Consider the following 27,301-nt stretch of genomic DNA (forward strand, 5'->3'; position numbering starts at 1 on the left):
TAAATGGAACCTATGACTGCTCCAGCTGCGCAATGTATAGATTTTAAATGTTGAGCAACGCATAACTCACCAGCAGGAACTTGTCAATATACCTTTATTAACATATACCCAAAAGTGCCCTTCATAGAAGTGATTATCGAATTTATGCAAACGTCTGCTCATTATGATTGCCTACGGCTTGTTTATTCATGTATATAATAATAAATAGAAAAATGGAAACATTCCGATGACTGTAATTATACCAGTCAGTACCCAGCACCATAAGTTGGCTCTATTATAGACAATAGACACGCACATGTATAATATCATCATAAATATAAACCAAATTTTGCAAGTGCACATATCACAACAAGACTAGACACGGAGACATAATCATGGACAAAAATAAAAGACAACACAAATACATATGGAAATGGTGCATTATGCAAAATGTGAACAATTAGAGATTTAGTTCGACGGACAAAAACAAGATATAAATACTGTAAGAAGAGAGATTGGAGAGACAAGCTGGACTAGAGACAAGTGATACAGCCAACTACCTATCAGTAGTAGTTACTGAGCTAGTAGGTAACAAGTAGGATAAGCATCTGTTTCCTAGCGTCTAAATGAAATAAAACTAACCGTAACAAAAACAAACTCTGGAATAAAATAAAACAAGAATATCAAATGCGTAACTTCGAGCTACAAATATAGCTGAGATAAAATGCATACAAAAATGTTTTGATGAGATATATTTCTATAAATAAAGCACAAAGGCGCATCACCACATGGCGCTTGTCACCGGCATCCTGCTCATCAACGTTTTATCACTCTTTATAAAACTCTTTTTATCAGCTGGTTTCACATAAGGTAGAGCGTCTTCAGGCCTGTACAGTCCGAACTTGATTCCCACCTTTGCCTTTTGTGCCGAGAGCATGCCAGTGGAAGGAACGGGGAAAGGATTGAACTCTCTTTGTCCGCGAACAGAATGACTCCTAGGTTTTTTCTCGGTGAGAGATTTGTGAGAGAGATGAGTCTCACCCCTGTTGTTGGAGTATGAGTGATTGGCGGCTGAAGGTGATGGTACCTCATGCTCAAACACGCTGTCTGTGGTGGTACAAGATGTCATACTGCTTGAACTAACCTGCCTGTTGAGTGCATGTCCTACTACCTCCTCTGTAATATTATTATTACATATCACCAGTAACTGTCTTATAACCACACTAAGGTCAGCCATAGGGTATAACCATTAACAGAACACAGTTCATTTAAGACGATTCCCTAGGAAGCCTCCAGCAGATGACCGACATAATGTATAAGTAAATAGTTACATCAATTTAGCTTTAGCGCAAGACTTGCTCCTGCCTATCGTAAACACCCACCATATAGTGAGGAATCACTGTCACTCAGACATCTCTGAATAGAGGTTGGGTCATTCTGTCTGTTGGTCTTGGGATCCTTCATGACCGAAACCTCCTGTCTGTTACTGTCAGCTGTAGATGTACTCTTGACTGAGCCTATTTTCCTTTTGCATCTGTGAGAAGAAACCATCAAAATTGTCAGGCAAATTGCTTCAATGCAAAGAGTGTATAACTCAACACCAATTCACCATCTATCAAAATTTGTAATTTGGTGCCAAATGCTTGCAAACCCGTTTCATATTTTGGCAACAATGTTAACAAGGTGAGATCAATACATGAAATTGCATGAATTTCAGACAGGGACAGACAGTGCTATGATAACTAGATAAAGACTCTGCAGGGATACAGGTCCAGTATAGTGTTATGGCTTGATAACATTGTACTGGACCCACCGATGAACCCAGATATGAATCATCACAATGTGGCGATCATGTTAAATAATTAACCATTCATGTAATCTATGGAAAGGATCTCTGAGCCAGAACCTAACGCTTGATAGCAAACCTAAGCTAACACACTTTATCAACCTCACAAGAAACTCACTGGATATTTTGTGATTGTGGAGTCAATTCATACGGGTCTAACTTGGTAGAAACAGGTTCTGAAACAGAAGATGTACTAGCTCTAACTATCCCATCTATGCTTGTAGATCTTCTACTCTCCTTGGTTCTTCTCGCTGCCACTTCTTTATTTCTTTCCGTCAACTCCTTACCAACAAACAGGTGGTTAATGGCAATTGGGGTTGCACTGCTCGGTATGATCTTAGGAGAGGGAGATGCTATCGGCCCTATAAGACACAACAACAAAGGCTACAACAGATTGTCGAATCACGCATTCATGAGAGAGTTAAAAATAATATCAACAGTCCAGATATGGTACCATCCAATTAAATATAATGGAATGAATCTGAGTGCAACTTATAGAATATACGTATAAAAATGATATAGTCAAGTACAGTAGAGGCTACTAGAGTGTAAATAATCTGTTCTGAGAATGTCTACCTTATATGGGTTTTATGTTATACAAACAGTAAAATACATGTAAAATGCTTAATCTGTTCCTAAGTCTTCCCTAACTCACCTCTTTGGCCTTCCAAAAAGGAAAAAACTAAATCTATTTTTTCAATTCACTGGCTGTACAGTAACTATGGTATTATTGGTTTGTATCGACAACTTTTCTCTTTTTTCCTCTCGCTTTCACTTGGTTTAGAGTTCATGATTACGGTCATGTTAAGCTAAAATGTATCTTTACTATAGTAAGAACTGTGTTGATCTGTCCGTTCGTTTCTCCGAAACCAGGGTTAGACGCTAGTATAAAATATCACTTTCAACGAGACTCCAAATGATGACATTTCGATTGGCAAATCAACACTCTAACACCTGCCCCAATCGACTGCCCTTACATATTTCTGAATAATCTGAATATTATTATCTTTGCTTTATCAGCACACCTTACGATTCATCACGACACATTAGACTACACACTAGACTACACACTAGACTAGACACTAGACTACACGCTAGAGTACACGCTAGACTACACGCTAGACGACAAGCTAGACGACACGCTAAACTACACGCTAGACTACACGCTAGACTACACGCTAGACTACCAGGGTACTAGTATACTGGTACTGGACTACCAAAGTAACAAAAGAGAAAATGATACTTCAAGGCTAACTATGAGACTCCAGTTATTCAAATCGAATTTGAGAATTTGCACCGACTTGACACTTTACGTTATATGAAATTTTTATGTAATACGAAACAAAGACTTTACATATATTATTTATGTTATGTGGAATTTACATTAAAGGACATTTACACTATAGGAGCATCTACTGTGTTACAATTTTTACAGTGATATGAGTGAGTAGAACACTGTGATATTAGTCATAATACAGTGATATGAGTGAGTAGTAACACTCTAATATTAGTCATAACACAGTGATAAGAGTGAGTAGTAACACTGTGATATGAGGCATAGTACAGTGATATGAGTGAGTAGTAACACTGTGATATTAGTCATAATACAGTGATGAGAGTGAGTAGTAACACTCTGATATGAGGCATAGTACAGTGATATGAGTGAGTAGTAACACTGTGATATTAGTCATAGTGTAGTGACAGCAGAGTAAAACAAGCGAGCCACCAAATGATAACTGAATCAGTAATACTTTTAGCAACCAAACAATACCTTTCATCAATAGTTTTGCTTGTCGTTGTCTTTGAGTGAGTTTGGAATATTGTCGCTTCAGCAAGGCAACATCCATAGAATGATTCGTCTTGCTTTCTAGATAAAACATAAAAGTTCATGCGTTGCAAGTTGACAGATTTGAACAGAACAAAGCAAATTGGTCGGCTAATGTAACTACCAAATGTAACTGCCAAGCTATAAAAAGATTATCACTTGAAATAACTGAAACCACAGCAATCAAAACAAAAATCATAATTCGCATACCAGTTCGATGAGACAACTCCTGAAGATAGTCTGGACCATCGTCTCCGCTGTAGACTGCCTTATGGCTGGCAGAGTTCATGGCAGCACTGAAGGGAGTGATGTCATACATGTACTTTTCCCTGAGCTCAGAAAATTTGGGCAGTGGTAGAGGGGCCATGCCATATATAGCTCGAATGAGTTCTTCTACTGAAATTATTTTGCCCTCGCTGAGGTCATGGGTCAGAGTGCCCATGGTCATGTAGAACTCGTCAGCTGTTGTGCACCTAATCACTTTCCTAAAAATAATTGGAAACACCTTAGAAGAACTCACCAAACTTCATATGAATTCATCACAGGGATCAACTGATTTAAAATAATACTATTGTTACACCTGCCATTAAAAATGATTACACAAAGTTTGCTAAACCAAAAAATTAAATATGTTAATCAAATTATTAAAGGCACATACAATAACCGGTTAAATTTTAGAGATGAACTAAAAATTCAAAACAGAACTAAGAGTCCTTTCTGATGCTATGAACTTAGTAAAAATACCACAATTGGTGACTAATGGTACCATAATAATAACAGTACACTATTAAATACTATAGATTTTGAGTAAAATGGCATTAGCGGGTCAAGGTGATAAAACATGGCAATGTCTGGTTAACTTGAAAATTGCCCAACAAAACATTTCACAATGTATAAAATTACAATAAAACTGATCACAAACTGTTTTTGTTAAACTTAATAATTCACCATAAATGATATTTAGCCACCGTCTATCATGATATTTAGCCACCGTCCATGATCAAAATTTGATTTAATTTCCAAAATAGCAACTTTGGTCATACGTAAAGTGGGGATATTTGTCAGTTGACCCGTGGTACTGACCAAAATTGATATTTGTTTAATAATTGACAAACTCATTCTTTTTCACAAATGTCAAAATAATAACTATAGCAGTCATACAAATAATATCAAGGTCAGTAGTAACATTAGATGAGTCAGACTTGCATTTCTGTAATCTGTCTGCCATATTTAATTATGTTATGGCTACTTTTTGGCACAATATGACTGATGCTTCAGGGCCGGCACTCTTATATGAGCAATATCTTCTTGACAGGGTCAAACATTCAAATTGTATCCAAGTATTTGTGTTGATCTAAACGGTCAACTTTTGCTGGCGTGATGTTAATCCACGGCTATATTTTTATCAATATTATAATTTATCAATCCTTTGTCAATCAAATTTGTGTCAGGGCGAGTGATTTAATGCATCGAAACATGTGGAGCATCTCTAAAGATGAACTGTAATTGTCAGTTAGTCCCTAGTCAAGCAGTCATATGCAACAAAACTCTGAAAAGCTTACAAAATATAGCAGCTCCTCGTACATATGGCTGACCTACAAAGCAACTGTCTACAGTTTGGCCAACTATGAGATACGGGAATTCATTTATTGGTAAGAATTAACTAAGATAGAGTGCTATAGGATAAAACTGCAAGCTGGTTTATCGAGTAATGTCCAGCTTTATTCTTAGCGTGAAGGTTGATGGTATGAAGCTTTCAAGTCTGGTTCTTGTTTCTTCACCCCCAAACCTTATGGCTTGAGGATGTTACTCAGATAACAAGGCTAGAGGGATATATGCTAGAGAATCAATTTAACAGTGGTTATGAACAATTTGAAGATGGAGAGATAACAACAAGCACTGCATTTTAGTGTACAAAATGACACAACTTCTAAATAGTCTGCGAGCTTTCCTAGATTTAATACATCACTTCCTGAGACTTGGAAAATTTAAAAAATGGCTTCAAGGTTGCCAACTGGTGAAGGGAAAAAGATGCATCCATCCATGACACCCATTCAAGGAACCAATCAATCTCATACAGTAGCTGTAATCAGCTGATGCTTTTGCTCTTTAATGTAACGCCTGCTAATTGTTGTGTAAAATAACACAAAACTATTTATTAACGGAAGAATTTTTTTCCCGATGCAGTATGTTAGGCAAAGGCAATCTTTTTTTCGGAAACATCTACATGTTTAGGTAATGCAGAGCTGTTTTAAACGGACAGTAGGCTATCGGTGATGTCGAACAAACAATTCAACAAGAAGCTAAACTCATCATATGAAACAATAAATAAAGAAAATGAGAAATAACTCATGTAGCCTTACTTGGCAAGTTTGGTCCATAGAGCTAACGCTGTCCTTATTAAGATCTCATTGCCATCAATCAGCACACAGTCCCATACCCTAAGCAGGGTGCTCATGGGCAGGCAAGTTGCAAATATAGTCAGAAACCATTGCATAGTGAACACGTTCGTTAAGGGGGGCTCCACACACGCTCCTACAATTGTACAATTTTACATGAAACACAGTATAATATATGGGAACATTCATATCTATTAACATACTTATGTGGTAGGTGTTATATTAGTTATGTTTATGTTTAAAATTGGTTGTTGTCTTCTCATGCCATCAATTGTAATGTTTTACCTATGCGATAGTCTCAGACGAGTTTTTCTGTGAGCTGTATCCGGTTTAATGAAAGGTTGTTTTTAACACGTACTTGCGAGATATTCTGATCAAAATAGAGTATCACAAACATTAATCGATATATTAAACTGTAGGAGAGGTGGTATGACCGTAAAAGTTGTAACGATGTAACAAGAACAGCCTATTATTAATTTACAGCTATTGAATGAGACAGTAATAAGACTCGAATATAGACGTTATGGCAAACATCACCTGTGAAGTCATCTCTTGCCTCTTGCTGTAGTTTCACAAGGTGAGCAGAGAGTTTGGGCAGCTTCATTGAGAGGTAGTTGCGAAAGACAGCCATATCAACAGTGAGGGCTCTTAGGTTGTGAGCAAAGTATTCTTTGGGAAGTACGTGATCGACAAGGTATACCATAACCTAGATTTACAAGCAGGAAAACTATTCAACACATATACATATATGCATTGCATCCAACAACTTCAGGATATGTACTGAAAAATAATTAGCTAAGGCATATGCAGAAGACATAATTTTATCTTGAACGCCAAACCTCTATTTGAACGCCAAACCTCTATTTGAACGCCACCTTTAATGAAACGCCACTATAGGAGAAGATTGAAAAATACAGCGTCACCCTTTAATTGAACGCCACCTCAATTTGATGGCCACTTTGATATTCTTTGATCTTTAAGAACCCATAGTAGAAAGTTATCATTAGAAGTATGCACAAAGTCATACTAATAATGATTAATAATGTTACATCAATAACAATCAATTTTTTCGTTGTTGCTGTAGTAGTTGCCATGGTTTTAGTGACAGTGTAACTGAGAAGGTCAATTGTCACAATCATCAGAACTACAGTCTAATTTGAAGTGGGGAAGGTCTAAATCCGACCCAATGTCTTCAGATTCGTCTATAACGTGGTTTAAAATCTTACCTGAAGACTTGAATCGTTTTGATGAACGATGAGAATACTCTGCCGAAACACCACACAGTATCATCCATTGTTATGATTTATCGAAGACTGTTTATTAACTCAAAACGGTTTATGGTTTTTTTCTTTAAAATTTTAAAAGTGACACCATCGAAATATTTAATAACTGTATCAGGCTAATAGTAATTCCATCTTTAACTCAGTCTGATGTGATGTAAATGAAAAACGGTTTAACAAAAATGCCGCTGCCTTTAGCGATTGGCTGATGTCGCACCGCCTGTAAAAGGGTTAAATTTATCTTTCCAAAATTCTGACTATCTTTGCCAAATTCTGAAGAGCTAGTCAAAAAATACAACACCACTCTCTATTTGAAAGTCACCTCTAATAAAACGCCACTATGGGAAAAAATTGAAAAATAGAGCGCCCTGGCATTCAAATCGAAGTTTTATGGTATTTTGTACTATCCATAACACACCAATATGTGCAGATGATGACACCATTTCATTAAGTAGTCAATAATCAGGAACAAGACTACAAAGCGTCGAGGTGAGAGACATGAAAATGCATCTGATTGCAATGTTACATCATATGAAAGCATGCTGAATCAAATCGTAAGAATATTTCAATGAGTTTCTCATTCAACTCAAGTTCCTCAATAGATAATGTCTGACTCGACTATTAAAGTCTAGCAGCTATTATATGCATTTGCTTGTTTGCCCAATTTGCTTTGTAAAAACACAAAAGAATGGATTGGACCTGAGGGAATATATCCTGGCACTGTGAGATAAATCGCAATACAGTGACAGGCCTCTAGCATTCCAATTTGTACTCAGACGTCACACATAACCTTTTCCTTCGTAGAACCGAACAGTGTATTGATGGCAGACTTAACACTATAACCTTTATGATTCGACACTAAGAAATGTATGATGGCGTACTATCTACCAACCAAACCTTTAGTTGTTTTACAAACCTTTAGAGCATCAGCTTCATTTTTGTTTGTTACATTGAGTATAAGGGCAGCGAGAATGTTGAAGCCCTGGCAGTAGCCAGTCACCTTGTTCCAGCGTGCATAGGCGAGGAGAACCCTCTGCAGTGTCACACGATCTTCCTCCCTTTCTATGCCACTAAATGAACTGCAGCCTGTTCGGTGCAAATCCTAAAACCACAAGCTAAATAGAAAACAGGCTCTCTACAGACCTTCCTAAAGAAGCTCAACTAATGTAACGTCTAAACAAATTTGTGAGCAACTAAGAAAGGTTATCACTCAGTCACGGGCCTCATAAAGCCACTAGTTATGGGACAAATTTTGTTTACAAAATGTCGATACATTGAAAAGATCAACAAAGATATAACTTTGAACTGATATTACGTCAATAAATATCGACAGATATTAGATCGATACTATGAGATTGATAAAATTTGAAAGTCGAAATTGAGAGATTGACTGTGCCAAATTGTAGCCGTAACGTTGCAAAGCAATAAATATGGCAAACTATTTGCAGTCACACGAGGCTGAATTATCTATTGTTGCTAGTGACCTTGACACACCATTAATTCGCATGACTACTAGTAATTATTTAGATCCACAATGAGCTCAAAATGAGGCGTCATCGATTAGATTACAGAATGTTTTAAATTGTAAGAGTTATGACCAGTATCTGACAAGTATCACAAGAGTTCTGACAAGTATCACAACTTCAACTTTTACAAAAATCAATCTTTTTAGGAAATTGATCAAATATTGATCATGAACAGTGGCTAATTGAGTGAACTTGAATGCTTTTTACAGTCGTCAACCTTGACGAGACTTGAAACAGCGGCTGCATCAGCAGACTTTGCTCTGAAACCACCAGCTCACCCATGAATGAATAATAATTCAACTTCCATGTAACTAGCTGACATTTCCACATAAGAGGCTGAGACTCATAGAAAGAATATGAAAACGTATTTGTGAGTGAATTGGTGGATGTTAAAGCTGTAGCGGACACTAGCAGTGAATGCTAACATATTTGTGCAATATTTCCACTTGTTGCTTTCTTATAATTGACACGTAAAAAAAATTAGTCAGGCTTATAATTCACATTGAAAGCGCCTTGATAAAAACGGAATTCTCTAGACATAAACATTACACTTTTTGCCGAGATCCTTAGTGTGCTTTGTGGAGAATTCATTGCTGGGGCGAAACTAGCACTAGCATTTCGCGACGCGTCTTATTTCTGCTCCAGTGTTCTTCAGCCTTGCGAACAATGCTTTAAAAATGATGAACAGCATGAAACCATCCAAACCGAATTAAAACATTTAGCATCAAAAGCTCTAACCTTTACGATCTGAGCTCCGAGGGCATCATCATCTGGGTTGCACTTGTCGTTGAAGGCGAACTGTATGACCCTGTTCCAGTCAAGCTGGAGACTGTCTATGTACCTGGTAGCCAGCGCAAGCCAAACCTGAGTAACACAGCACTCAAATATTAGAGTATATGGAGAGGCATACATCAACGCACCACAGAGAAACATTTATAAATTATCAAACAATTCATAGAATATTATTGTTAGGCAACGATGACATATTTTCAAATGACACGAGTGAGCTGTTGCTCTATGGCAGGGGTGTCAAACTCATTTTCACCGAGGGCCACATCAGCGTAATGGCTGTCCTCAAAGGGCCAGATGTAACTTATAATTGTAATGAAATGTAATCGAATAATATAAAATAACTTAAACTAGTCTTTGATATTAAATAACTCTGACTTTATTACTTAAAGTTGCAAACAGAACAGTTGCACAGCAAAACATGCAGAACACTTGTTTTCGAAAAAAAATCAGAAAAGTTACACAATACCCATCAACATGGGCATACTTTCAGTAAAATCAAAAATTGTGAGCTGCTAAGAACATGAATTTGTTGGCATACACACATTAAATCTGCAAACACTAAATAATTGCAACAGCAGCAACACAAAATCAATATGTAAGCAGCAAAAAAATCAAAAAATTATTTGCTATTTGCTGAAACAAAGTTAGACTTGCACCAAAGAAATTACAAAATATAGTGTTTGACTAAAATTAGTAATTTATTACATACAATACAAAGTTATGAATATTATTTATACATGTACAGTTAGTCATGAACATGAAAATCACGAAACTATAATTTCAAATTTTTCCTCGCGAGTATTATCTTCATAGCATAGCAAATCTACATCCCAATATAACTCAAATAAACTGTCATTAACATGTTTCAAACAATAAAATTATGTTCAGTAACTCTGTTCTTGACTTTTCAGACTTCAGGAGCCGCTCTAAGAATGAATATGATCCTATCGAGATTGAATGATAACTTTTGTCTGACTACGGTTGACAGCCTAAAAAGTGCATTTTTATTCGAGTGTAACGATGCAAATTGACAAAATTAAGTTAGTAAAAACTTTGAAACATTAAAAATAATGTTTCAATTTGATTTATGCAGTCTTTCACTGTCTTACCCCTTCTGAATCTGCATATTTACTTCTGGAGTTGAAAAAAATTGATCGCGAACGATAAATTTTAAAGCGACAGCGATGATTTTCGTTTCAGTAGATGTCGCAATGGGCGCAGTAATTTAGTTATATCTTTTGCCAGAGAGATCATTGAGGTATACAGTCAAACATGGATAACTCGAACTTCAAGGGACCGAGCAAAAGTGTTCGAATTATCAGAGCATTCAAGTTATCAGAGCACTGTCACAAGTCCATATATTTACTTATTTATTAGTAGATACATGTACATATACAAACTATAATATAAATCAAAAGCACAAATGGCTTGTTTCAAATTAAATGCTTCTAATGTAAAGTTTAAAACGTTTTCATGAAAAAGTATAGAGATTTTTCTATCACTTGAGATTGGTTTGTTGTTTGAGGTGATGTTATTGCCAGGACGTTTTTCAGATTGACATTGGCAAAACTTGATCGTTGTTGAAATGCTCAAAAGAAAAGACATTTTTTTCTTTTGGGGTTTTACCCACGATCAATTTTGCCGTTTTTACTTGAAGTTTATGCAGATTACCTTACTTTACCTGGGATTCGTTAAGAGCAACACTCCGAGGCAGTTCAATTAGAAGTTTTACGAGGTTTTATGGTACATTCTATATCACTCACGCTTTTTTAATAGATACTTATTGAATGTACACACGTATTCTGTGTTTAGGTCAAACGATGAATAGTTTTTTGTAGCTCAGACAACGTATACGTTTAATTACAACATTTTTTAAGACGTTTTAAACATTCAACATTCCGACGTTGATTCAACACGGAATCAACGTCGGAAAACTATTCATCACGGGCTAGCCGAGTCACGTACTCAAGGATTTTCGCCACGCACATACAAAACAACATGCGATTTTTGTTTTGTATGTGCGTGGCGAAAATTCTTGCGCGCGTGACCCGGCTAGCCCGTGCTATTCATCGTATCGCAGTATAAATCAAATTTCACCAAACTTTTAGAAAAGTCGTTGACAAAAATATTTTGCCGATGGTGGTAATAACGACGCTTATGAATTACGAAAAGATGAAGTTTACCTCTATGGCTTTGAATAAAGTGATTTTTCTAAAGCGAAAACAACCGTTTCGGTAGCTGTTGGGCAAAAAAACAGTTCGAATTAACAGTGTTGAGTTCGAGTTATCTATAGCAATTTATCATTACGTGGGAACGGACCAAAGGAAATGTTCGAATTAACCATGTGTTCGAGCTATCCGTGGACGAGTTATCCATGTTTGACTGTATATGTACGTTTGTTTGATTGGCCAGAAAGATTTTTTCTGACTAATCAAAATTATTCCTATGTAATGTAAAAATAACAACACAAGGAATAGACAAATTTTAGAGACAAGATAACTCACGTTGGTGTGCCTAGCAGCGTTATAAATACGGGAGAATGAGTCTCGGGCGAATGAGTAATGAAGCCCTCGCGGGCCACATAAAATGAGGTGGCGGGCCACATGTGGCCCGCGGGCCATGTGTTTGACACCTGTGCTCTATGGTATGGTAAATACAGTAAGCAATATAATTTAATATTGCTTAATGTATTAAGTTAATATTTATTTAATTTACTTTAATTAACTATTAATTTAATCTATATATATATATTCCTCATAGTGTTTGTCTGTCACTCCGGCAATAGCTATAGCGCATGCTGATTATTTTACCGATGAGGCCACGCGTTGCGATGCCCCTGTTAAGAAATATTGTTTGTAAAGTTCAATTACTATATCTGGGGTCAAGGCCAATTCTTCACACGCTGACAATTATATCGTCTCCGTGGAAAGAGCCTCTACATTCTCTCACCGTTCAACCAGACGAGGATAGTCGATATCTCATTTTTACATTTGTACCAATGTCGAAAGGTACCAGTATCGTCGTATTCAAAGTTTTGATGGATAGCTTCTGGTGGAACAGTAACCTTTTTTATACACACGCTTTTATGCAAAAATTGTTATTATTAATTCTACATATTCAGGATTTTTATTTTGTTTTCTCAGTTCGTATTAATTGTATCATTATCGAATCATCTTTTATTGTAATCGTAGCAAACCCGACTTAATTGAGCTATTACTTGCTAATTATTTCACATATCTAAACCATTTATAGCTGTTTTATCTTTTTAAATTTATTTGATTTGCATGTAACATTTTCCTCATGATATGAAGTCTAAAAGTTGTTTGACAAAGTTTGAAAACCTTCACAGTTGTTTTTATTTTCTCTTAATCTATTTCAATTACACAAAACACTTTTCTTATGATATGTAGTTTGAGAGCTAGAATGGCAAGCGTTGTTATATGTTAAATACCGGGCAACGTCGGGTAGCACAGCTAGTATAATATATAATACGGAGCAATACATGAATAAGTAACTTGCTGGTCCGCTATATTTATAAATTAAAGCAAGCTTACTGTGTTTCTAAGGTGAGGTGGGAGGCCGACGGGTCCCCGCACTAGCGCCTTTATAGCGCGCTTCCATTGGTCAAAGCTTACATCTCCAGATGATGGTTCTATGGTGAACTTCATTAGAGCATCAGAACCTGCGCATATGAAAGCTATTCTAAGCATATCACAGCCTTGCTTATATTACAAGTAAACTGGCAGGCCTACCAATTACAAGACTGGTACAATTGAGTCAGACCCTCAACCAACTCCCTGCGTAGTATATAAACAGTAACATAGGATCAAATTTAAAATCAACAGAATAACCTTACCTGTTGACAGCCAGACTCGTACTAACACAACTGTAAGCGACAGTCAATAGAACAGCTATGGAAACATACATTACACACTCTAACGTAATGTAGCTTATTGCAACAGTTCCCTTGATGATGAGAAAATCCAATAATGCATTAGATATATAGACGAGAAAAGGACAGCGAACGTCACTCAAGGATAAAAATAGATAAAAGAGGGAGACTCACAGAATAACTGGAGAGGTTTCTCAAGGGTTTGCTCTATTACATCACCTCTACTAAAAGCCCGTTTACGTCAGCCAGGAAATATGCCCAACAGCACAATATTGATGAAGTAGCAACATTTTTGAAGTTGTGTCAACCGTCCAGTTACCTCGAAAGTGAACATGACTGGCAACTCCAGTCACAAAAGTATTGCCATGTGATGAACTCATGTGTGTGTATTGATATTACAGCATATTAATAGTTTTTTCACTTATAATAATTATCTTTAAACAACCAACTCATTTTTGGCAATTGGCTAAATCCGTGTAAGATAACCAGACCTGTCACTGTCGACAGGCCAGATAAAACAAACTGACGCCAATAAAGGCAGCCCTAAGAGAGACTGTACCACAAGCGAACTTATGAGGCGGTGCAGAGGGCTAACACACTCTCACAGAAAATTGGAGCAACTGCTCCAACAGCGGTTAAATGACATTGCCAGCGTGTTGAGGTAGCACTCGGTGTCAAACACAAATCTGCTGGCAATGCTGGTTGTGCCACAATGCTGGCAGGATAGCTATTCTATCTCATAGAAAGGAGGGTCTCACACACGAATACATACTCCACTAGCCCATGTTTCACCATGCCAGTACTTGCGTATAGAAGTCTATGCTAGTTTCTGAAGCCTGAGATGAGTGAGGATTGTTTACGAGACTGGCTATCCGAAAGATCAGCTAAAGCGAAAAGAAAGCCGATATAAGCGGATATGAAAAGAAAACGCAAAAACAGAGTTCCTTAGGCTGTAGAGCATTTAAATGGTTATTCCAATTCCACGTATATGAATCAATAATTAAGACTCAACAGGCTTAAAAACTGGCTCAAAAATTTTCATAACAGATCAACACACAAAAGAATTTAAACCTATTCAGTAATGAGGAATTGTCCGCTTGATGTTACACTGTAACTACCTGCTGCTACAGGTGTCATACAATGTTGCAAGGTAAACTCACTGTAACTACCTGCTGTTACAGGTGTCATAAATACTGCAAGAAAAACTCACTGTAACTACCTGCTGCTACAGGTGTCATACAATGCTGCACGATAAACTCACTGTAACTACCTGCTGCTACAGGTGTCATACAATGCTGCACAATAAACTCACTGTAACTACCTGCTGCTACAGGTGTCATACAATGCTGCACGATAAACTCACTGTAACTACCTGCTGCTACAGGTGTCATACAATGCTGCACGATAAACTCACTGTAACTACCTGCTGCTACAGGTGTCATACAATGCTGCACGATAAACTCACTGTAACTACCTGCTGCTACAGGTGTCATACAATGCTGCACGATAAACTCACTGTAACTACCTGCTGCTACAGGTGTCATACAATGCTGCACAATAAACTCACCGTAACTACCTGCTGCTACAGGTGTCATACAATGCTGCACGATAAACTCACTGTAACTACCTGCTGCTACAGGTGTCATACAATACTGCATGAAAAACTCACTGTAACTACCTGCTGCTACAGGTGTCATACAATGCTGTACGATAAACTCACTGTACCGTAAACACCAGAGTATAATGCTTAGTCAAGTATAATACTCCACTCATGTTTCAATCGAAAAATTGTTCTTCCTTGACATACTCAAGTATAACGTTCCCTAAGTTTTTAGACTGCATGTGGTATGACGGCCGAGTTATGCCACTATCTGCCAATGGATAGCAGATGTCTAGACTATCGTATCAGTCTCTAGTGTCATTGGAGCTTTCACTGAACAGGTTGGTGACAGCGGCGAGACCGGCTCTGATAATGATGAGAGGGATACAGGCCTATATGACGTCAAAACCATGTGGTTAACACAGACACTAAACATGAAGTTTCAAGGATATGTGGACGAGAAACAAACTGAAAAAGATGGTGAATTTACGAATATCTTATGTGCCTGTGTTACAGCTGCTGTTAAAGATGGTGAATTTACGAATATCTTATGTGCCTGTGTGTTACGGCTGCTCCACAGTTTTTAAATTTTGTATTAGAAAGGATGTTACCGAAAAAAGTGAGTGCAGCTTATGTTGAACTTTTTTGTTCCAACTGAACAACTGTTTGGTTTTTTTTCTTAGCCTGCAACTGAACATTGTTGAGAGTTGTTGTCAATTAGCTGAATAAACTTCCGAATTATCCGACATCCCTTTTGTTTACTTATTGCCCTTATAATCCGACCCCCTTTGTTTACTTATTGCCCTTATTATCCGACCCCCTTTGTTTACTTATTGCCCTTATTATCCGACCCCCTTTTGCTTACTTATTGCCCCTATAATCCGACCCCCCTTTGTTTACTTAATGCCCTGATAATCTGACCCCTTTGTTTACTTATTGCCCTTATAATCCGTCCCCCCCTTTGTTTGCTTAATGCCCTTATAATCCGACCCCCTCTGTTTACTTAATGCCCTTATAATCCGACCCCCTTTTGTTTACTTATTGCTCCTATAATCCGACCCCCCTTTGTTTACTTAATGCCCTTATAATCCGACCCCCTTTGTTTACTTATTGCCCCTATTATCCGCCCCCCTTTTGTTTACTTATTGCCCTTATAATCCGACCCCCCCCTTTGTTTACTTATTGCCCTTATAATCCGAAGCCCTTTATATATGAATGGAAATATGACAGAAATTGACATATCAATCGATGCAGCTGTACCTTATAATCTGGTGAGTCTTAAAGCCCAGAAAATAAGCAGATTAAGTGGACAGAGTTTTAGACTCCGGCAACTTCCCTTCCTGCATTATACTGATTGATCAAATACCACAGCGTACCAATTTATTATATATTTGTTTTATTTTTTATATATTTGATTTCCGCTTACACATAAGTGGATTTTGCAAATTGAGTTTTGTCACACACTCAAGTATAATGCTTACCTAGCTTTTGATGATGAAACTTGGAGAAAAATAAGAGCATCATACTTGGATGATTATGGTAGCTACCTGTTACTACCTGTTATTACACATGCTATACAACGCTGTAGCTACTCACTGAAATATGGGTTAGTCATGAGAATACCTGAATACTGCCGAAACCTTATGACCATGTACTGAACCATGACCGCACACATGCTATTGCTAAGACCACACAGAGCGCCGAACCATATCAACTTAGGGCTAAAACACGAGCACACATACTGCAACTAGTAGAAAACAAGCAAATAAGACACAGTTCCCCACCAGTCAGACACAACATGCCCGCCCAAACTGTTGCTAAGAGGGCAGACGAAAACACTAACCACATCAGTTCAAACCAACGTGTGTTTCCATAATGGCTGTAGCTTCGACCACTCACACAAGTAGACCCAATAGCTACTAAATTTATGCACTCCAACATAGAGTGATAAAGGAATAAGTGCATTATCAAAGAAAGGAACGTACGAGACTTGCTTGAGCAGGCCTGAAGTACTGCAGTTATCATATCACAATGCTTGGAGCAGCGGTTACGATGCTTTTCTCTGTTCCTTAGACATTTAACTAACTGCGTATTCTTTTGTGCAACTTTGTTAGAGAGATCCATAGCAATATTCCGTAGTTCTTCCATGCCTAGAATAAACACGTAGATAAGACAATCCCAAAATTGTCGCTCAGGATTCTTCCACTTAAACTGAGACGACAGATTGACATAGACGAGCTGTGGTAGCCACTAATGCAAAGCTGGCATGTTCAGAACACGAGTCTTTAATGGGTCTGTCCATTATCCACAGCTGCCGAAGCCATACCATATGGAGTGAAATCAATGTTTATAATGGACAATGGCAAAATAACACGAGGCGCTACAGCGTGCTAATAGAACACTGAACAATGCTATCGAACTTAAAATGCCCGCTTATTGGCCTCACACATGCTAAGTTTGGAACACTACATTAAAAATATTTATAACAAAGCAGTCTAATTTGCTAGACTTTCATAAAAGATGCGGGCATGTTACGTCATTCATGCTTTATGAATTCATTAGTGAGACGTCATGCTTTATGAAGCCTTCAGCGCCCACAAGGTTTTGTGAAACGATCCTTGATGAAGACAATGAGGACACTTGCACGTGTATACTGTATTTGCACGAGTCTGGCTCGTTTCACCCTGCAGACGTGATGTAAGTTTTCTTATGACAACATAACAGTATCAAATGAGAGCCGCCGGAGCTTGGAAGAACTCCGCAGGGAAAATTAGTAAAGCCTCGACGAATAGAAATATCCAATACTTAGCGTGCTTTTCCAAAACTGACTCTGCAGTAAGAAAATCACTTGATAAACGACAACAGTTGAAGCTAAAATCTGCATAAACAGCTGTTAATATTCCACTAGGCTCTACTAGATGTGCAGATTACAATACTGATCACTATCCATCGGTTTTTTGACATCATCAAGCCATTTGTACATGCGCTCGTTCACGAAAAAGCTGCCATATTTGTAGAAAACGATCGTCATTCTCTTATTTAATAGTATTTTTTGTGTTGTTTTGATGCTACAATAAAAAAATTGCAAACAAAAGCATCGTTTTCAAAAATTCATTGCAAAAGCTTCGTGTTTTAACGATAAAAGTTGTCTACAAAGATGGCCGACAACGATAGAATTACATCACGAAAAAATGAAGGATAGTATAGTGACAGGTCATATCATTTTCAATACAATTGAGGTCAGATCACAAAATTATTTTTTAGCCCTATGTGATAGAAAAATCTTCGGAACTGAAATCGAAGCAATTTAGCCTGAGATACAGCTTTTTATTGAAAATGGTGTTGGTCAATATGGTCAACACAACAACTGAAAAAATTGTCTTCAAAGATGATGAATTGGGTTTTGAACAATATGTTTTGTTGACGTTTAGGAAGGTCATAGCAGTCGCAAGCACAAGCATTACATTTTTATGAATGCTGGGAATGACTTGGCTTCACAAAAGTCTAAGCCACATGGACAAGTTCCACTTTGGGAGCCCATTGTGCGCTATATGAAATGCCGCATTTGTATTGAAAATGATACGACCTGTCACTATTGTGTATTTACTAGTATGTCAATTGTTATTTATTTTATAATTATTTAATAATTATAAAATAAATAATAATTTATTATTGATTTATTTTATTACACTGGCATGAGAAAGAAAACTGAAGCCCCTTTAGAAGACGAAATGGTTCCTGATTACAAACGTGAGTGATGATCAGTGCAGTACCTGACTCCGCAGACATTTACCTACCAATTTCTAAAATACAAATACCTATGAAAAGTAAAATATTGAACTGAAGACCTTATTTGAGAACTTACTGCACTGTTGTAGAGATGTTAAAGTGTGTTGCGATTGGCCAACTTCTGTATCGGACTTGACAAGCTGAAACTCTGAGAGACTGCTACAGTCAGTGCTGGAACCATCTATACTACATACAGAGTTGTGCCTGCTTGTTCCCACTGCAACATAATAGTAAATATGTGATTAAGTAATCACTAGCTAAAACAACCATGAATAGACAAAAAATATTATCTCCTGTCAAAGCAAGACCGCAATATTGTTTACTCTGACTTATTACTCCTGCTTTATTCACAGGGGACAAAAGAAAAAACATTAACCGGAGACTTGCAAATCTGATCTAGAATAAAGGATTGAATGAATGATTGAGTGATGGAAAGATGCATGATCGTAAATATTGTACCGAACTACTTCTACCCGCTGACTTGTCACTTTCTGACACTCTACAACTTGTTCAGCGTTAAAAGGGTGGGAAGGGATTTTTGGTTCCGAGTATCTACACTTGCTTCTAGCCCTAATTCTGTTACTGGTCTTTTGAAAATGCTAACCTTGATACATTTGCAGTAGACACCACATAATGAACACCACAAGTTGTTCCAAAAATGCATGATCATAATCATCATGGATGTATGTTGAAATCTGAAATATAGTTAGTTACTCATGATTACACCTTGTAGTGTTTAGATTTAACTGTGCACTCTTTAGGAACATTTCCGAACAGGCCCCTTAAAATGGTTAAAAAGCAGGCTATCTTAGGCCGAAGTAGTATTCTAGTAGCTATTTTAAGAATCAGCGACATTCGCACGAACTCATGAAACACTCAGTTCGGATAATGTTTCAACTCACCTCCGTGTTTATCATACAAGTCGAAGAGAAGTTCATCTATGGAACTTTTTGAGCTTTGCTTCCGAAGATTAGTCCGTGAGTAGCGACTAAAGTTTCTAGTTGCATAACTATCGTCAGTTGTTTCATCTCTTAAGCTACTGCTGTCAGACATTACATCACTACAGCTGCTCTCCGCTCCACCACATACAGCAGCATCTGTAGGTAGAACTGTTTGTGAATTATGTCCAGCGTTTAGGTTCATATTAGACATGTCCTGTCTTATCGCTGGTTCACTATCGACAGGTCGAAGTCCTGCATCATGAGATGATAATGCTGCCCTTGTTAAGCCAGACAAATTGTCACAACTTGTGTAACCTGGAATCTATACAAAAAAATATGACAATCTTAATAATATTAGAATATTATTATTAGTGGAAAATATGATAAATTTTGCAATGATGCCCAACATATGAATATTATAATCTGCCCATGATACGTGCTCGGCAATAGGATAGAGGAGTTGCTAAAAAAGCATTGTGGCTCCGTTTTTATAAGCTTTCATGTACCGAAAAGATGCTGACATGTAGTACTATATTTATGGTACGCACAAGCTGTTGATATTGTTATGTAGTCCTACAGGCATGGTATGTACAAGCTGCTGATATTGGTATGCTGTACTATATGCATGATATATACAAGCTACTAATGTTGGTATATATTACTATAAACATGGTCAGCATATGTACATGTGGCTGATGTTGATATCTATGATACTATACATGACACGTACATGTAGTTGATGTTAATCTCTGCTAAACTATACATGATACAAGCTGCCAATGTTGCTATGTAGCACATTTCTACAGTTTCTTAGCTATAATTTTTTTACCAAAAACCTGAAAACAAGAGAATCACAAGTGATGCAGAACAGTGTATTTTACACTATCTGTTGCACGTGTAGTCTAGGTATATAATAGTATCAATATATTTTGCAATATATTGTTAAAACAGCGGAGAACTGTATCTAACACAATGTCCTTAACCAAATCAAAGAAGTTATATTATAATGAATGACCAACAAAAATTCGTAACTCGCATGTTACTGATACAAGTGGCCAACAAAATATAAATACATATATAAATTAAATATAAACAATATAAATTTACCGTATCATTAGACCATATACCACTGTCTTCAATTCCTTCTGAAAGACTCTCATCACAAGATTTGAAGAAGCTCGAGTCACTTGTATCTAGATTCACATCTGAAAACTCTCCAAAGTCCATATTTCTCACCGGAAGTATAGAGAAGGAGTAACTAAACGAAAAGGTTCTGACCACATAGCAAGTATATTAATGGATTGATGTTGATCAGAATGTGTCGTAAAACGATAACTACAAGGTTTATTTCTTGGCTGGTTATAGCTTCACAATATATTGATACACTGCAACTATTCTCCACTTGCATGTGCTTTAAATGAGCTACAGTTAAAATTATACGATAAATTTTACTACCAAGAATGGTTTGCGTTAAGAATATAAATTATTTTGCCAAATTGTCTAGTGCTGTTCAAGTAGTTGGTTTCATTTAATTGCTTACTAGTGTTTCACATGTACACACCACCCAGTTCTTTTGGCAATGCTGCAGATGTCATGTATTATTGGAATAGGAAATGAATGACGGATGAATATTTTTGGCAACACCACTAGTGTAATGCAATTAAATATTCAAAATTAATCAGAGTAGTTGCAAAAAAATATGCAACATCTTTATTAACATGTCCATAAATGCTTCCAATCTTTTTTATTGTAGTGAACTCGGCAATGGCATCCAAATGTTTAGACCAGCATATAATGAATTTACATTGTTAAGCAAATTAGAGCAGGACTTTGATTTTAATGTTTGTTTATCTTTTTGTACTGAATAGAATCAATGGTCTAGTCTATCTAATCAACCTAGTCTACAAGGAAATTCAAATTGGAACTGCAGCATCAGTGGCTGAATTTACCTCTGAGCCTTTAACATAAAGGAGCAATGTACACATCATTTGACAAAGGCTGCTGCTCTTATTGATGGCAAGATGTAAACCTGTGCTCAGTCAGATAGTTTAGAAGACAGTTATCTCTTCAAACTACTGGGTATTTAGCGCATTAGACCGCATGAAAAATTGATACGTTATCGGTATCGGTATCGGTATAAATAGATCCTGCAGATATTCATATGAATATATTGTGCAGGCCTCAAGTTTGTACAATCAAAAGTATAGACTAAAATTACAACCTCAAAAACAAAAAATAAAAAAGCTTATTGTATGACATATATATCTCCGAGTTTCATATCTCGTATAGTTCTCGGAAGGAAGCTATTATGGTACTTGTTGTTATTTGCGGTTAAATTCATGGGCTGCGAGGCACGCTGACTTCTAGTGGTACAATGATCTTCATTTTTATTTTTACTAAAAAGCTCAGGAAACTTGTGTGATATTGCTCCTGGAGACTCGGAACAGGCGTCTCTGATCATTTTATATAACAAACATTTACGCAAGTTGGTTCTACGTTCCTCTAACGTCTCCAGGTTCATGTCTTTAATTAAGCCAGTTACACCAATATCGCGACCTTTAACATTGCAAATAAATCTTACAGCCTTTCTCTGAACCGCCTCAACCTGGTCAACCTCGTATCTCTTGTACGGGTCCCACACCTGGCATCCATACTCCAAAATAGGTCTAATAAAGGATTTATATGCAAGTAGTTTGAGAGCTTTAGGTGCACTAGATATAGATCTCCTTAAAAATCCTAGCATTTGACTGGCCTTTTTAACTTTGCAATCGATGTGATACTGCCACGAAAGGTCACTAGATAGCCACACTCCCAAGTATAGTGAATGGGTTTCAAACTGTAACAAACTTCCATTTAAAAAATATGGCAACTGGTCGTCAGAACATGCAGAACCTGAAAAACACATCACCTTACACTTTTCAATATTAAATTCTAGCTTCCACCTCTGAGACCAATCGAAGACAGCGTTTATGCTATTCTGAAAGTCGACAACAGTAAAGGAATTATCAATTGAGGCATAAACTATAGTGTCGTCCGCAAACAAACTAATATTACAATCAACACATTCAGACAAATCATTAATATACAATAAAAACAATCTAGGCCCCAAGACAGAACCCTGGGGTACCCCACTTGTAACACAACGACTCTCACTATTTACCCCTTTTATCGTAACTCTTTGAGTTCGCCCGGTTAAAAAATGTTTAATCCAGTCAACTAAAAAAGGACTAAGATTGTAGCGTTTCAGTTTATTAATTAAAAACATGTGAGGGACCTTGTCAAAGGCTTTTTTAAAATCTAAAATTAAAGCATGAGTTGGTACTTTTCTATCCAAAGCTTTTGCAATTGAGTGAATGGTAGATGTCAGTTGAGTCTCACAGGAGAGCCCAGCGCGGAAACCATGTTGAGAGGTGCTAATTATTTGATCTAGTTCGCTATTCAGTTTATGTAAAATGATGTGTTCCATAATCTTGCATGGAATGCTTGTCAGTGATATGGGCCTGTAATTCCCTGGAACTGTTCTGTCACCCTTTTTATGAAGGGGTACCACATTAGCCTCTTTCCATCTTGTGGGAACTCTACCAAGCCTTAATGACTCGTTAAAAACAATAGTTAGGCAGTCTGCAGTTTTTTCGGGCTGTACTTTCAACATATTACCATTAATACCATCTGGACCGGGGGCTTTTTTGATTTTAAGATCGTTAATCAATTTTAAAACGCCCAAGGCTGTAATATCGGCGGCCCAGTTTTCACACTGTTCGACATGCAACAGTTGTTCAGACTGACAAAATTGTTGCTGAAAAAAATCATTAAGCAGGTTTGTAATCTGTGGCAAGTTCTCTGTCAACTCGCCATTTGGTTGGGCAAGAGACTCAATGCTAGATGTATTGGTTTTCAAAGATTTAATATGTCTAAAAAAGGGTTTAGAATTACCCTGTTCCAATGGTGCAAAAACTTTAGTTTTTAGATAGTCATTTTTGGCTACTTGTATACTCTTTCTATACTTCCTTTGTTCATTTCTGTATTTCTGCAACAAAAAATTATCACCCGATTGTTTAAACCTCTTCCAAAGTCGTTTCTGATTACGAGATTTTCTCCTTATACTATAATTCAACCACAAATGTTTTTCATTCCTTATCTCTTTAGTTGGAACCGATAAGTTAATAGCTTGGATAAAGCTCTTTTCGAACATGTCCCATAGTTCATCAATTGAAACACTAGTGGTAACTGCATGTTTTAAATCACGCAAAAGATGATCAAGAGACTGCTCGAATTGAACCAAGTCACATTTATCATATAATAGGATGGTAGTCTTAGCAGCACTTTTAATTGATCTTGCACATTTGATTGAGAAAGTAATGATGTTGTGATCACTTAAGCTATTAGGGTATATCTCTAGATTTTCCACCATGCCTGGGTGGGTGGTCATCAGCAAGTCAAGAGTGTTTCCCTTAACATGGGTTGGATCAGTAACTAGTTGAGTATATCCTAATGAGAGTGTGTCACTGACAAATTTGTTGTGAAGAACCTTATTTGCGGTCTTTGGCTTCACTGAAGCAGGGTTTGTTTGCCAGCAAATTCCAGGAAAGTTAAAGTCGCCAACTAGCAAACTTTTTTCAATACCGCTACAATCCTTCAAAAAATTTAAAAAATCGGGATCGATGCAAGTTGGAGGCTTGTAGATACAAAACATTAAAAGCTTTTGCTCTGTGAATTCAATCGCTACCGCTTCTGTATCACAATTTAAAGAAACTGCTCTATGAGAGATTCCATTTCTGACAGCAATCAACACACCACCTCCATGAAGGTTTCGATCTCTTCGGTGAACAGTAAAATATTGACTATCAAAAAGTTCACTAGAATAGACCACGCTGTCCAGATGAGTTTCAGTAAAACATAAAACATCATACTCCATCGAAAGGTCCGATATATCGGCGGCTTTGCCCCTTATTGATCTAATATTGGTGTAGAAAATTTGAAAACAGTTTTTAGTTTCCCCTGGTCCAACACCTCCACAACTTCCCAGTTTTTTATTTTGAATGTCTTTTCCTGTGATTGTTGCCTAATTGCCTTCAACTTATCTACCAAAGCTCTCTCAGTTTTTCGTTCTTCCTGAGTTAAGTCAAGTTTCCCAAATACCCCTCCTGGCTTTATGGAGTTTAGCCTCCTCAAAAATGTCCATTTGTCTTCCTCACTTGGGAAGGAGACTTTTATTGGTCGATTATACTTGCTACTGTTTTGTGGCTTGCCACCAAGTCTCATGGCCGATTGAAATGTTTTGTCTAGTGACAGTTCATCTAAAAGTTTGTTCATCAGTGTTTCCACTGAATCACTGTGATCTTCCTTTACATTGAATACAATCGCATTAACCTTTCTATTCTGAACTTCTTGTTTGTTAACAGTGTTTTCTACCCTCTTCGCTATTTCATTGATTTGCTGAGTGGATTTCACCACTTCAGCGAAACTATTTGTTTGGACTCCAAGAATCTTTTCATCAAAGGAAGCAATAGTTTGTTCCTGATGATTCACTTTTTTTTCAATGTTTGCTACCATGGTCTTAATCTCTAATAAAGTGTCCTCATTGTGAGCTAACTTTGTTGCAGCTGCACTCGATTTAAAATTAGTATTCCTACATGTCTTGCATACATACAATACTGCATCCGATTGGCTGCGATGCATTTCTGCATACAGCTTAGCTGACACTCGATCATCACATTCAAGGTGGCACCAAAGGTCACAAAAATCACACAGCAATGCTTTTTGACTGGGGAGCACAGAAGTCTTGCAGCCAGCCAAACACACTGATTTAGCAACACTGCCATTACTAGAACGAGGAGAGTTGCATGGAGAATCTCGACCATTCTGGGAAACTGAGCCCCTACTACTAGTCCTGCCCGTAGGCATCATCATATGTCAAAACAAAAATCAAAAAAATTTAAAATTTAAAGGCAGTGCCCAAAGCGGCCGAACTGCCTGTCCACAGTAAAGTATTTTGTCTGTTGGTGTTACTGTTAATAAAATATAAATAAAGGATAATAAAAAGGGGTAATAAAAGGTATGTGAAAGAAATTGTAAAAAGAAATCTAGAAATTTTCGAAGAGCTCTGAAAAACACGACTATCTCCCAAAACGCGCGACTAAGAAAGCTTTTGATAGACTTTAACGCATAGCGTAATATCCTTACACTCATCAATATCCTTACACTCAGCTTTGAAAATCTTTTGAACAGATTCACCAAAAAGCAAATATATATTATGTGCAAACTCAAAATAATCAAATTTAGTTATATTGTTGAATAGTTCGCCAAAAATTCGAGAAGCATTTGCTTGCATTACCACTGAAGAAAATTTTGTTTTTTCGAACGTCAAAGAGAACAGCTCGTTACTCATGCATTAAAACTGAAGAGGACGTCTGTTCGGATAGCTCATTCACTAATGTGCACGAATTACAAATTGACATACAAAGAATAAGAATAGCTTTTGTGCACACTTCTGACAGTAATTTTAGGTAACATATTGCTTGTCAGGTATAGTTGTTACAGCGTTTCATTAGGCAAGTATTAATGCAAGGAAACAATACGCCGATAACTATTAAACACAGTTAGGTATAAGGCTGAAATTGGTATAAACCAATAACTAGTGCTCAAGAAATTGTAAAGTGAAAATGTAAAATAAACAAAACATATAGAGCTATTTAATTATCAACAAGCAACGTTTGTATAACACTTAATCCACTACAAAAATAATTAGTGACAAGGCAACATCTCAGTGTAAAGATGTTTTTCCAAGTCCTGTCCATATCAGTTAATGTTAGTTTCTCTCAGGCTTATCCTTAAGAACTCCTCATATTTTCCTAGTCTTTTTTTAGCAAACTAAGTCAGTGTTCCTTATATGAGTGAAGCTGGCGAACTTTTCCTTCTCGGTTTCACGTTCTCAGCCTTACTCATCATTTTGGGGTTTTTCATTAGTCGGACTTGAAATTGACTGGAAAAGCAGCTGATTAGAGCGACCACTAGACGAATGCATCACAAAACTGAAGTTAACCCAAGTACTGCCAATGAGGTACTTCAGCTTCACATGATTCCGTCAGTATAAAAATATTGGAAACTTATCAATTGCAAAAAACAACGCAAAGGGTTTTTCCTAAGCGAGGTAGTAACTGACGATTTATAATGAAATAATAATCGTTGCTGTCCGTATGTAGAAACTAATATGTTTACTGATATATTGTTGCAGTTCGACCCATACAGTACAACTAAAAAAAGGTAAAACACTTTATTTTAATAATCTCTCACCTACTATAACCGCTGAGTAAGTTATTTTATGACAGTGCTAGCAGTTCTAGTGAGACTATTATAAAATGTGTACGCTGTTTCTGATATATTAGCGAGTGGCAGCCCGCATCTTTAATGTACGATTTTTTATAACGGGGCA

General features: G+C 37.1%; 1 protein-coding gene across 1 annotated transcript; it reads right to left on the reverse strand.

Annotated features, from left to right (window-relative positions):
• Positions 1-76: 76 nt before the first annotated feature.
• LOC137392288 (TBC1 domain family member 30-like) lies at positions 77-27,213 on the reverse strand. Its single transcript, XM_068078960.1, has 15 exons — positions 27,163-27,213; positions 20,977-21,127; positions 19,831-20,191; positions 19,005-19,145; positions 17,125-17,289; positions 13,202-13,329; positions 9,594-9,719; positions 8,246-8,431; positions 6,587-6,755; positions 6,014-6,185; positions 3,861-4,135; positions 3,597-3,692; positions 1,944-2,187; positions 1,362-1,513; positions 77-1,155 (listed from the first exon to the last, which is right to left on the reverse strand). The coding sequence occupies exons 2-15, from the start codon at positions 21,094-21,096 to the stop codon at positions 761-763; spliced, it is 2,730 nt and encodes a 909-aa protein (XP_067935061.1). The 5' UTR covers positions 21,097-21,127; positions 27,163-27,213; the 3' UTR covers positions 77-760.
• Between the last annotated feature and the right edge of the window lie 88 nt (positions 27,214-27,301).

This window comes from Watersipora subatra, chromosome 3, assembly GCF_963576615.1.
Source record: "Watersipora subatra chromosome 3, tzWatSuba1.1, whole genome shotgun sequence".
NCBI classification, from domain to species: Eukaryota; Metazoa; Bryozoa; class Gymnolaemata; order Cheilostomatida; family Watersiporidae; genus Watersipora; species Watersipora subatra.